Source organism: Onychostoma macrolepis, chromosome 09 (genome assembly GCF_012432095.1).
Source record: "Onychostoma macrolepis isolate SWU-2019 chromosome 09, ASM1243209v1, whole genome shotgun sequence".
In the NCBI taxonomy this organism is placed as follows: domain Eukaryota; kingdom Metazoa; phylum Chordata; class Actinopteri; order Cypriniformes; family Cyprinidae; genus Onychostoma; species Onychostoma macrolepis.
The window spans coordinates 37,257,959-37,270,766 of NC_081163.1; the positions used below are offsets into that span (position 1 = coordinate 37,257,959).

The following is a 12,808-nucleotide window of genomic DNA, read 5'->3' on the forward strand; positions in this document are numbered from 1 at the left end:
GACTGTCAATCTCCTCGGACTGGGGCTCCATGCAAGATCTCACCGTGGGGTCTCAATGATCCTAAGAAAGGTGAGAAATCAGCCCAGAACTACACGGGAGGAGCTGGTCAATGACCTGAAAAGAGCTGGGACCACCGTTTCCAAGGTTACTGTTGGTAATACACTAAGACGTCATGGTTTGAAATCATGCATGGCACGGAAGGTTCCCCTGCTTAAACCAGCACATGTCCAGGCCCGACTTAAGTTTGCCAATGACCATTTGGATGATCCAGAGGAGTCATGGGAGAAAGTCATGTGGTCAGATGAGACCAAAATAGAACTTTTGGTCATAATTCCACTAAACGTGTTTGGAGGAAGAAGAATGATGAGTACCATCCAAGAACACCATCCCTACTGTGAAGCATGGGGTGGTAGCATCATCTTTGGGGTGTTTTTCTGCACATGGGACAGGCGACTGCACTGTATTAAGGAGAGGATGACCGGGGCCATGTATTGCGAGATTTTGGGAACAACCTCCTTCCCTCAGTTAGAGCATTGAAGATGGGTCGAGGCTGGGTCTTCCAACATGACAATGACCGAAGCACACAGCCAGGATAACCAAGGAGTGGCTCTGTAAGAAGCATATCAAGGTTCTGGCGTGGCCTAGCCAGTCTCAGACCTAAACCCAATAGAGAATCTTTGGAGGAGCTCAAACTCCGTGTTTCTCAGCGACAGGCCAGAAACCTGACTGATCTAGAGAAGATCTGTGTGGAGGTGGGCCAAAATCCCTCCTGCAGTGTGTGCAAACCTGGTGAAAAACTACAGGAAAGCGTTTGACCTCTGTAATTGCAAACAAAGGCTACTGTACCAAATATTAACATTGATTTTCTCAGGTGTTCAAATACTTATTTGCAGCTGTATCATACAAATAAATAGTTAAAAATCATACATTGTGATTTCTGGATTTTTTTTTAGATTATGTCTCTCACAGTGGACATGCACCTCGATGACAATTTCAGACCCTCCATGATTTCTAAGTGGGAGAACTTGCAAAATAGCAGGGTGTTCAAATATATATATATATATATATATATATATATATATATATATATATATATATATACATATACACACACACACACACACACAAGGAATGCATTCTTGAAATATATTTGATTTAGTTTAAAGATAAACAAGGGGGAAAAAAACAGTGTGACACTTAACAGCCTATATATGTATCAGTTTCAGTTCATTTTTGTGACACACTTAATTTGTTCACAGAAAGGAAACTCAAATGGCAGAAAGCCACATCCTATTTGTTTTCTTTTTTTGTTTTCATTGTGAGTGTACACAAATAAAAGCAGACCTTTATACAGTGATGCTGTAATCATGTGTTATTAATAAAACAAGTGTTTAAAGTTGATTCTGCTGGTATAAGGAAACAGTTGAAGTGATCGCACCGGAACACACACACACACACACACACACACACACACACACACATCCGTTCCAGCATTGCTAACTTGACAGCGCAGTTGGCACTTTATCAAAATAAAATACAGTGAGCCAAACATCAGCGCGCACCTCTGTGTCACCGTTGGAACGTGACTGAAGTACAAAGCCTAATATTTACATAATAAATAATAGTTTCGCATTCAGATACGTTACATCGCAAATATGGAAATATTACAGAATATTTGGATTTGTGCCGAGAGGTAGGATACACAAGCACAAAGCTCTATTTCGCAAACAGTTGAGTGCGCAAGCCTTAAAAGTATTCCTTATCAGTGAGAGACGCGTTCAGAATCAGCACATGGTCACTGTGTAGTGGGTGCAACTCGGCATTCGCTGTTCTTCTGCTGGCGGTTATCAAGCAGCGCTGCATTACTGCGGGCGCCCCCTTCTGGATTGAGGGTGAATTGCTTGTATTCGTTGTAAGGCCTCATGCACCGAACCGAGACGCCCGTACCGTGACGGTTCGGTACGAATACACGTATCATGCCACCCCTACCGACATGTACAGAAATAATTCATTATACTGCTAATTCTTAGAAAATGAATGTTCTTTTGCTTTAATTTGAAAAGTTTTCTGCTAGGGATGCACAATATTGGATTTTCGTCTATCCGATATGCTGAAATTTTAATCCTATTTTGGCCGATACTGATCTCCTTTTGTTTGTAAACAACACCAGTTCTCTTCTGTGTAGAGCTTATAAACAAATTGTTTTCAGTTTTGGTTAGTTTTGAACAAAACGACTTAGACTTGTTAGAACTAAATAAACATTGAAGTTCATTTTATAGAAAGCTTGAATATAACTATAATAGAATCAACCAATAATCTTCAAATTGTATTTGCAGATTTAATATTTGTAGATAGTCTAAAGCAAAAGAACTGTAAAAGTTCTACAAATCTTTTAGAGCTCCTTGTATTCAAGTTTAAATAATTACACTTGAATGAATAAATCTGTATCTAAAAAAAAACGATTTTATTTACAAGTGTCATGTTTATGATTTTTTTTTTTTCATGCAAGCTATAGTGACTGTTGACTTTATCGCACACCGAGCGTGTCTTTCTGTATGTGCATTCTCTAATTTATTACAGCGATCCAAAACAGTGAATCTAGTCACGCTTCAGGAATGAGCGCACCTTGAGCACATGTGAGTTACTCATCATATCGGCAAGGCATATCGGCATAATTTTTCAAATCGGGCCGATTCTGATATTTAAATTTTAAGGCTTTGATTACACACGCCATTGATTCGGACGTTCTGCGAGTTTTGTCTGGACCAGAAGACAAAGAGAACCGAAGTACTTTTCTTTTTTTTTTTTTTTTGTAGGGAAGAAGAATAAATTGCGGGTGTACTATCTGTCCTGGCTGAGGAACAAGATCCTCCATAATGACCCGGAGGTGGAGAAGAAGCAGGGCTGGACCACCGTAGGAGAGCTCGAGGGCTGTGTGCACTACAAAGTCGGTATGTCTTCATATATCACATCATAGCTGTATTATTTCTGCTCCTTACTCAGGCATTGATCTGATCATCTGATGCTCTGTTTGGTCTGTAGTGAAGTACGAAAGGATCAAGTTCTTGGTTCTGGCTCTGAAGAATTCAGTCGAGGTGTACGCCTGGGCTCCCAAACCCTACCATAAATTCATGGCTTTCAAGGTGAATAAGCTGACGTGAGCGTGAGTGATGTTCTGAGCTGCTGAATAATGCGCTCTTCACCTGCACACTTCTGAGGACGCAACCTACAGCCTTGAGCTTCGTCAAAAGAGCACAAACGCGTCATTCAGCTGCATTTCTACATGATTACTGACCACAATCAAACACTTTGCTAAAACGTATGAAATGATTCCGAGGAGTCTGATTACAGGGCTGGCTAAAGTACAGAAGCTGCATGGAGTTCCACTTTCTACAGACATTCAGTGAAGTTATTGCTTAGGCCGTGTTTACACTAGTGCGTTTTCGTTTTAAAACGCATAACTTTTGCTACGGATACGCCTATAGTTTACACTACTCCGGCGTTTTCGAGGTCGAAAACAGAGACTTTTGAAAACGCTGCAGACCCCGTTTTAGTTTGAAAACACCGGGGTTGTGTTTCAGTGTAAACGGACCAAAACGGAGACTTTTGAAAATGATGGCGTGGCTGCCCACATTCTCTCTGCGTATCCTTGACGACCGTATAAACAATAACGGAACGCTCTGTATTGTACCCATAGAGACGTATGCGTAGATCCCCCATTCGACCGCTCCAAGCACGCAGACGTGTCCGCGATCTAAATAATGGGGATCTACCTATACATATCTATGGTAGTACCTGCATGAATGGTCACGTGACATGCGTTTTCGGTTGTGTAGTGTAAACGGAGATCGTTTTCATTCTAAAACGCCGTTTTAAAACGAAAACGCACTAGTGTAAATGGGGCCTTAAATGACACGCCAGCGCAGTGACTTCAGATCGACTCATTTCCCAACCAAACTATTAATTATTTCAGAGGAACAAAAAGCATGCTTCCATCTCGATCTGGGATCAGTTCCGCATTGAAACACACTGCTTTTGTTGTTTTAAGCAAGTTGTTCTATGCATTAGAATGTTGCAACCATTATTCTGGTGGAAATTTTGCAACATAAATGTGCAACTTTGGCTCTCTTTCACTAGCAACTGTGAGAGCAGGTGTTAGTGTTAGCATGCATTATTTTTAATTTGATAAAAATAGTTCATTTAGGGATTTGGGAGCTTTGTCTTCCAGGTATGAAATCGTCTGCATTGGCAGTGTCACTTAATTGTTCATGAGGTTTTATGCTGTGAGTGAGGTTTTCCAGAGACCAGCACTCTAGCGTGCGAGTGTTCGTTGATGACAGAAGGACAGGCCTGGGATCAGTGACCAGCACTGGTTTCTAGAGTCAGAGAGAGCCGGACACTGACGAGCTTTCTGTGGCCCTGCTTTCACTGGGAACATCATCAGTGGCTGCAGAGGACAGAACAGAGGCCGTTGGTTAGCACTAAGGATGATAACTATGAAGTTTAGCACAACAACTTTAACAGCAGCTACACAAAGGCACAATATCGCTGCAATCACTTTCAGAGCAATTTTTCCTGCTGATAAATGATAAAAACATTGACAGCCGGTCAGAATCCAGCTGATTTTAAAGAGCCTGAGTATTTAAAGTGGCAGATGACACAAATGCAGCGCTTCATCATAAACAGAACGGTATCATTCGCTGCGCTGGATGCTAATGTAGTTATGGTTATAGTTCTCCTGGTGTGAATGGCCTGAAATGTGATCTTGAAGACTATGGCAGTGAAAGAATGAATAATCGGAGTTGTTTTCCTCTGTGTGGCAGTCGTTCGGTGATCTGGTGCACAAGCCGCTGCTGGTTGACCTCACGGTTGAAGAAGGCCAAAGGTTAAAGGTCATCTACGGGTCCTGCTCTGGCTTTCATGCCGTGGATGTGGACTCGGGAGCCGTCTACGACATTTACCTGCCAACTCACGTATGTAGTGATGGAGAAGAGCATTGAGCTGCTTCGTCTGAGGTGTGCTCCTGACCCTTCATCTTCCTCTCACTCTGCTTCTAGATTCAGAACAACATTCAGTCGCACGCCATCATCATCCTGCCCAACACGGACGGCATCGAGCTGCTGGTGTGCTACGAGGACGAGGGCGTATATGTCAACACCTACGGCCGCATCACCAAAGACGTGGTGCTGCAGTGGGGCGAGATGCCCACGTCCGTCGGTACAGTCCTTCAGTCACGTTCAGAGAGTCGAGCTGCAGCAGTCTCTGCGTTAAATGCAGTCACGCATCTCTTCTGTCAGACCATGTGACTTTGAGAGCCACTACCAATGTACCAGTGTAATGATTTAAACATTTTGAATATCTTCCTTGAAAAGTAAAGCACACATGATGGATTGGCACAGCAGTTCAGTGCAGAATCAGGTTGTTCATTAAACCATTTCAGATCCAACATAAAACAACAACACATACTATAATGCACAGAAAGCAAAAATAAGTCCTTTTGGCTAATCGGCTCACAGCAGCTGCTGTAAAGCTACGAGTCCGGGGCTGGGAGAGACTCTGGAACAGCCGAGCCATTAACATTGTAAATATTAAATATTAAAGAATGCAGAATCTAAATGCATCTAATTTAATTGTCTCAAACCGGTCTGAATTTGCAAATGAATCGTGAATCGAATCGATTTGCTGTTTACCCAAAGATTCACAGCCCTAGTGACCAGTATGTGGGACGGTCAGGGTCCCTGTGGCCCTGCTTCATTTGACCTCGCTCCAAAGCGGTCAGTCTTGAACAAAGGTGGACAGTCCAGCACTGCTGCTTATTTAGTTTTGAGACATTTCTGCTCAAAACTCGCTCCTATTAAATGATGCCCTTGTGTTTTTATGTTGTATTATCTGTTTAAGGCACTCAGTCAGTCAGTGTTCCCAATCAACAATGAGGCTGAGTTTAGCCTAGCTTTACCTCCCCGTGTGAGCACAGCGTTATTCCTCACCTGTATTTTGTGTATCTTGCAGCTTATATTCGCTCTAACCAGATCATGGGCTGGGGAGAGAAGGCTATAGAGATCCGCTCGGTGGAAACAGGCCACTTGGATGGAGTTTTCATGCACAAAAGAGCACAACGACTCAAGTTTCTGTGTGAGAGAAATGACAAGGTGCGTTTTTAGATCCTCTTTGACTGTTTCTGCTGTAAAATCAGTTCATGGGCTTTACCTGCAATGCGGAAGGAAAATGAAATTTGTATTATTATCTTGAATTACTGCAATTTTGCTTTAAGAGTGAAGGAGATATATTAATTCCATGTTTAACAGTAATAAGAGTCCGATGGGAACCGTCATTGAGAATAACATCCAGACTTTTTTGCAGCAACTGGTCGAAAATGTGATCTGTTATAATTGTGTAAAAAAATCTGTATTTTCTTTCTGCAAAATATGATTGTTTGTGTGTTTTGATTTTGTTCCGATCATACCAGAACACGCTCTTGAGCCTGCTACATCTGTGATTATCTGAACACTGTTTTTCACTCCAGAAGCTTTCAGTGGAGTCAGGTGTGCTGATCTGTGTGTCTGCGCAGGTGTTCTTCGCCTCGGTGCGCTCCGGGGGCTCGAGTCAGGTGTACTTCATGACGCTGGGCCGCACCTCTCTGCTCAGCTGGTGAAGAGGCGTCTGAGTTCTGGACGTGATCAGCCGAGGCCGCTGGAGGACTGACAAACACACTGATGAAACTGCGTCCTTGTGCAGCCTGCTGCATGAGGAACGGCTCGAGTATCTACAGTATTATTGCTAGTCTGTGTAAATGTCTTTCTCTAGAGTTTAATAAAATCTGACTCCGCTGAGAGGAACGCTGCTGTCGTGTCTCTCGCTCACACATAGTGTTCTGACAATGGTGAAACACTAGATGGCTTTGTTTTGTCATGTATTTTTTATTTATGGCTTGTATTTATTTCTAGGGTTTTTTTTGTTTTGTTTTTTGTTAAATTAGTTTTTTCTAAGCAGAGTAGTTCCAGTAATGTGGAGGATTCCTGAGAGCTTGCTCTGACGACCGCTGCGTCAGCTTCAGTTTTGCTTTTGGCTCATCAAACAAATGGATTTAGATTAATTAGTGTGTTTAATGCCGACTGTCCTGTGGCTCTCTGTTGCCTCTCTTTTTCATCATCTTGTCTGCTCTCATGCCGTCTCTTCTTTTTATAGTCACTTATCCTCTTTTTCTTCTGCCATGTGTCGGATGACCGTGGCCTCATTCCTGTTGTTTGAATTGTGCATCAAAATGATGAGTGAAGGAGTTTAAATCAGGCTGTTTAACGAACATCTCCACTGCATCCAAACCTCGACCCTGACCCTGACCCTGACCCTGACCGTCATTATGTTCTGAGGAGCGTCTTTGAGAAACCGTGAGTGAAGACTAGTTCTGCTATTTCATGCATTGGACCTGGAAACTGAATCTGAACTGACCACAAACCACAGTCATAAAACTGACATTTGAATCGTTTTGTACGTTTTTTTGTGCGCTTGACCAATGAAGTTAGGAGATACGTGGATTTTATCAGCATCACAAACGGAGAAGTAAAGATTGCTGTGATGAAACACTACCTTCAGTCGGTTGTGAAAGACCATCTTGGTCATGGACTGCGATTATTATGAGTTGAAACTGAACTGTGTTTATTTAATGAAAGGCAGGACTGTGGAATGAAGCAACTGAACCAAATGAACGGGATGAGCGTGCACGAGTCCAGAGACGCTTCCGGTGCCAATGCTTTTCTCTTTTCTCTTCCTGTTTTTAACGTTTACACGCTCACCCGCACACGCACACACAAACAGACACACACACACACAGACAGACACACACGCACACACACACACTCACCTGCATGTGCGCGCACACACTCTCTCTCACACACAGACACACACATTTGTTTTTGTGAAAAGTGGGGACGCTCCATAGGCGTAATGGTTTTTATACTGTACTTACTGTATGTGCTATTGTCCTACACCAACCCTACACCTAAACCTACCCCTTACAGACACACACACACACACACACACACCAACCCTACACCTAAACCTACCCCTTACAGACACACATACACACACACACAAACACACACCAACCCTACACCTAAACCTCGCCTTACAGACACACACACACACACACACACACACACACACCAACCCTACACCTAAACCTACCCCTTACAGACACCAACCCTACACTAAACCTACCCCTTACAGACACACACACCAACCCTACACCTAAACCTACCCCTTACACACAAACACACACACACACACCAACCCTACACCTAAACCTACCCCTTACAGACACACACACACACACACCCTACACCTAAACCTACCTTACAGACACACACACACACACACACACACACACACCAACCCTACACCTAAACCTACCCCTTACAGACACACACACACACACACACACACACACACACACACACCAACCTACACCTAAACCTACCCCTTACAGACACACACACACACACACACACACACACACACACACACACACACACACCAACCCTACACCTAAACCTACCCCTTACACACAAACACACACACACACACCAACCCTACACCTAAACCTACCCCTTACAGACACACACACACACACACCCTACACCTAAACCTACCTTACAGACACACACACACACACACACACACACACACCAACCCTACACCTAAACCTACCCCTTACAGACACACACACACACACACACACACACACACACACACACCAACCTACACCTAAACCTACCCCTAACAGACACACACACACACACACACACACACACACACACACACACACACACACCAACCCTACACCTAAACCTACCCTTACACACACACACACAACCCTACACCTAAACCTACCCCTTACAGACACACACACACACACACACAACCCTACACCTAAACCTACCCCTTACAGACACACACACACACACACACACACACACACACACACACACACAACCCTACACCTAAACCTACCCCTTACACACACACACACACACACACACCAACCCTACACCTAAACCTACCCCTTACAGACACACACACACACACACACACACACCAACCCTACACCTAAACCTACCCCTTACAGACACACACACACACACACACACACACCAACCCTACACCTAAACCTACCCCTTACAGACACACACACACACACACACACACACACACACACACCAACCCTACACCTAAACCTACCCCTTACAGACACACACACACACACACACACACACACACCAACCCTACACCTAAACCTACCCCTTACAGACACACACACACACACACACACACACACACACACACACCAACCCTACACCTAAACCTACCCCTTACAGGAGGCTGTGCATTTCATCTTTCCCCAAAAAAACCTCATTCTGAGTGATTTATAAGCGTTTTGAAAAGTGGGGACATGGGTCAATGTCCTGAAAAGTCACCTTCTCCTTGTAATACCTGACATACCTTTGTTATTATACACATCTATGTCCTCATTTGTCACAAAAACACACACACACGCGCACACACACACTTCAGCTGACTGCAGTGAATCTGCTGGATGATGTCTGTTATGATTACTGGAGGTATTTTCTGTTTAGTTCATCTCTCCCCACACACACTATAGATTTATATGTTCTATAAGTTCTATATTTATGTTTCTTGTGTTATTTAGCATTAGATAATTAAGATTTCAGTAAAGCTGTTGAACTTTCAGTGAGATTTGTCATTAGAAGGTGAATCGTGCCAGTGGCAAACACTTAAGAGTGAAGCAAACATGTTTAGAAAAGCCATGAAATGAAAACTGCTTTGACGCTTTGTTTTTAAGCTTTAACTTTGAGAGTTTCTCAGTCCTTCACATAGTTAAACACAACTAGCGATTGTGATGTTTCAGTTCTTGCCCTGATCTAGTGACCTGAAATATATTCATCTGGAAAAAAAGAAAAGAGGTTTAAGCAAGCAAAGTTTTTTAAATCTAATAATGTTCATTACTGTTTTATTTGAAGGGGGGGGGAGGGGTTTTTTATTTTTATTTTTTTTATTTCAGCCATAATTCTTGTCAATTAATCAGTGATAATAATTCGGATGGTGTTTCCTCAGCGCTGCTTTGACTTTCTGGAGCTGTTCTTGACTGACTGGTTGTCTGTTTTCAGTCGTGGCACTGTACCGTATGTCCTCTCTCTATATGACAGGAAGTCCTGTATTTTCCTGATGGTCCTTTGTTTTTCTTTGGAAATAAATTGGGTTTACTTTAAGGAGTGATGCCTGTGTTATTTGTCATGTTTGTCATGTAAATGATGTAAATGTTTCTTCACTCTGCTGTCATTCCAGTGCCTGTCTGTTGTTAGGGAAGGATTTCTGAGGGCCTAGGAAAGTCTTGAAGCGTGTCTCTGGCTTCTTCAGATCAAGAGGAATGACAGACAAATGCCTTCTGGAGACAGATTTCTGTTTTATGTTCATTAGCCCTAACCATAGAACTGGCAAGTGTCTTGTTGGAAGAGTAACATCTCTCAGCAAGAACTGGCAGATGTTACTCGGCTCATGAAGATCAGATGCTCTGCAGCTGCTGGACGCACCACACACTGACTCTGGGAGAATGAGCATGAATCATCTTCATTCACAACATTCTGAAAACTGACATTTTAAGTCTTACAGTGAATCTTATGATTTTATTGAATCATTTCCCTCACAATTGCTCATTTTTACATTTACTGGATGTTTATCCAAAGTAATGCAGCAACAAAAGTGATTCATGACCACAAGGCATGAGTAACATGAGAAATACAGCACTGCGGGAAACCTGCAGCTTCTAGATCAGGGTTTCTCAAATCTTTCCCTGGAGCGCCAATCTGCTGCAGAGTTTAGCTCCAACCCTGATCAAACTCACCTACCTGTGATGTTCTAATGATCTTGAAGACACTGATTAGCATGCTCAGGTCTGTTTGATTAGGGTTAGAGCTAAACTCTGCAGGAAAGTGGATCTTGTGGGCCAGATTTGAGGATCCCTGCTCTAGAGACTCATTTCATCTCCTCATCACTCATGCAGTATATACAGCATATGCTACATTTGAACTCTTTCTCCTGCAGTGTTTTTAACATTTTCCATTTTATTTATTTATTTATTTATTTACTTTAACCAGCAAGGTCCCGTTGAGATACAATATCTCTTCTACCAGGGAGTCCTGGTCAAGATAGGCAGCAAAGTACAAATTTACAAAGAAATGTACATCACCAAACAATGAACAAACACAAAACGCAATTTTCTAAAAACAATACAAATCCTAGTCAGTTGTCAAAATGCACACTGTTCTATATAAATAGACTTTCAAATATTTTTCAGGTTTTTATTGTTTTCATCCGGTTCATGACAATATCATACAAAACACGAATTACAGATTTATACAAATACTGCATGTAAGGCCAGAATATACAGTGGCTAAAAATGACAAGGATAGACAGAATAATAAATAAATAAATAATAATAGTGAAAAAGTCAAAATTATTGTTTAAATTATTACTTTAAAATATTTTTAAACATAGTGAGATATGGTATAGATTCCATATGTAATGTACCTTGAAGCTCGTTCCATACATACGGAGCAAAGCAGATCGACCTATCTCTGTATGAAAAATCAGCATCTTAAGTAAAAGTTTATCTGTTGATCTGGTATTATAAATATTTGTGCAGTATGTCAACAAACTAGATATATATACGGTCGTAATTTACCCACTAAAGCTTTTAAAATAAAAATTAACTTTTTTTTTTTTTTTTTTAATTCCAGTTATAAAGAGAAGTGTGAAATGAATTAAAAGCATTCTATAAAGAGTCCATTGCCACTTTTAAAGATGGAGCCATAGTGTAGAAAGTAGTATCATCTGCATAAAAGTGTACATTTGCTGGCTCAACTCCTTTACCAAGTTCATTTATATAGAAAATAAAATTGGCCCCAAAATTGATCCTTGAGGAACACCTGTCTTCACTATTAAAGGAGCAGAAACATAATTATCTCTGGACACACATTGAGTCCTTCCAGTCAAATAATTAGAGAACTACTTCAACACTATATCACTAAAACCTACACATTTAAGCCTTTGCAACAAAAGATCATGATTCACAGAATCAAATGCTCTCGATAAATCAATAAAGAGTGCAGCACATTATTTTTTTTATCATCCAATGCAGTGATTATATCATTAGTGACTGACATTGCAGCAGTTATAGTACTATCCTTGTCTAAAACCTGATTGAGTTTGACGTAAAATATTATTAGTCGACAAATAGTACTTTAACTGTTCATTTACCATAGATTCAAACACTTTCGCTGTAACAGACAATCTTGAAATAGGCCGATAATTATCCAATACAGTAGAATCTCCACCCTTCAATAATGGCTGAATAATTGCTGACTTCCAAGAACTTGGTATCAGACCACTGCTTAAACTTAAATTAAAAATAGAAGCAATTGGTCTCGCTATTAAGTCTGCAGATATTTTTAAAAAGTAAGGCTCTATTTGATCAGGACCAGCAGACTTTTTACAATCAAGATTTATCAGGGCTATATGAACCTGAGACGGGGAAATAGGTAGAAAATTTTAAACATTTCTTATACAACTTCAAGAGATGGCCATATTATCTTTACCATCGACAGAGAAACCGGATGAAGCGATTGAACTTATATTAGTAAAATGTGTATTAAAAGCTTCTGCTATATTATTGATCCTTAATTACATTTAATAAATCGGGATAGAGTAAATCAATAGAGTGACACTCAAAATATT

At 41.4% G+C, this 12,808-nt stretch overlaps 1 protein-coding gene and 1 long non-coding RNA gene across 4 annotated transcripts in view; one reads left to right on the forward strand and one right to left on the reverse strand.

The window, feature by feature from the left end:
* map4k4 (mitogen-activated protein kinase kinase kinase kinase 4) overlaps positions 1-8,189 on the forward strand; it is a 54,137-nt gene extending 45,948 nt beyond the window's left edge. For 2 of the 3 annotated variants that reach the window (XM_058786209.1, XM_058786210.1), the window contains 6 exons: positions 2,818-2,952; positions 3,044-3,144; positions 4,825-4,974; positions 5,059-5,218; positions 6,011-6,150; positions 6,570-8,189. In XM_058786209.1, the coding sequence (XP_058642192.1) occupies positions 2,818-2,952; positions 3,044-3,144; positions 4,825-4,974; positions 5,059-5,218; positions 6,011-6,150; positions 6,570-6,653 (770 nt within the window). In that variant the 3' untranslated portion in view covers positions 6,654-8,189. Of the gene's footprint in view, positions 1-2,581; positions 2,638-2,817; positions 2,953-3,043; positions 3,145-4,824; positions 4,975-5,058; positions 5,219-6,010; positions 6,151-6,569 lie in introns of those variants that run through there. The other variant, XM_058786211.1, reaches the window with a different exon arrangement.
* Positions 8,190-8,232: 43 nt separating this feature from the next.
* On the reverse strand, positions 8,233-8,746 carry LOC131546566 (uncharacterized). Its single transcript, XR_009272745.1, has 3 exons — positions 8,647-8,746; positions 8,350-8,554; positions 8,233-8,307 (listed from the first exon to the last, which is right to left on the reverse strand). It is a non-coding gene; the product is annotated as an uncharacterized LOC131546566 (long non-coding RNA).
* Positions 8,747-12,808: the final 4,062 nt, after the last annotated feature.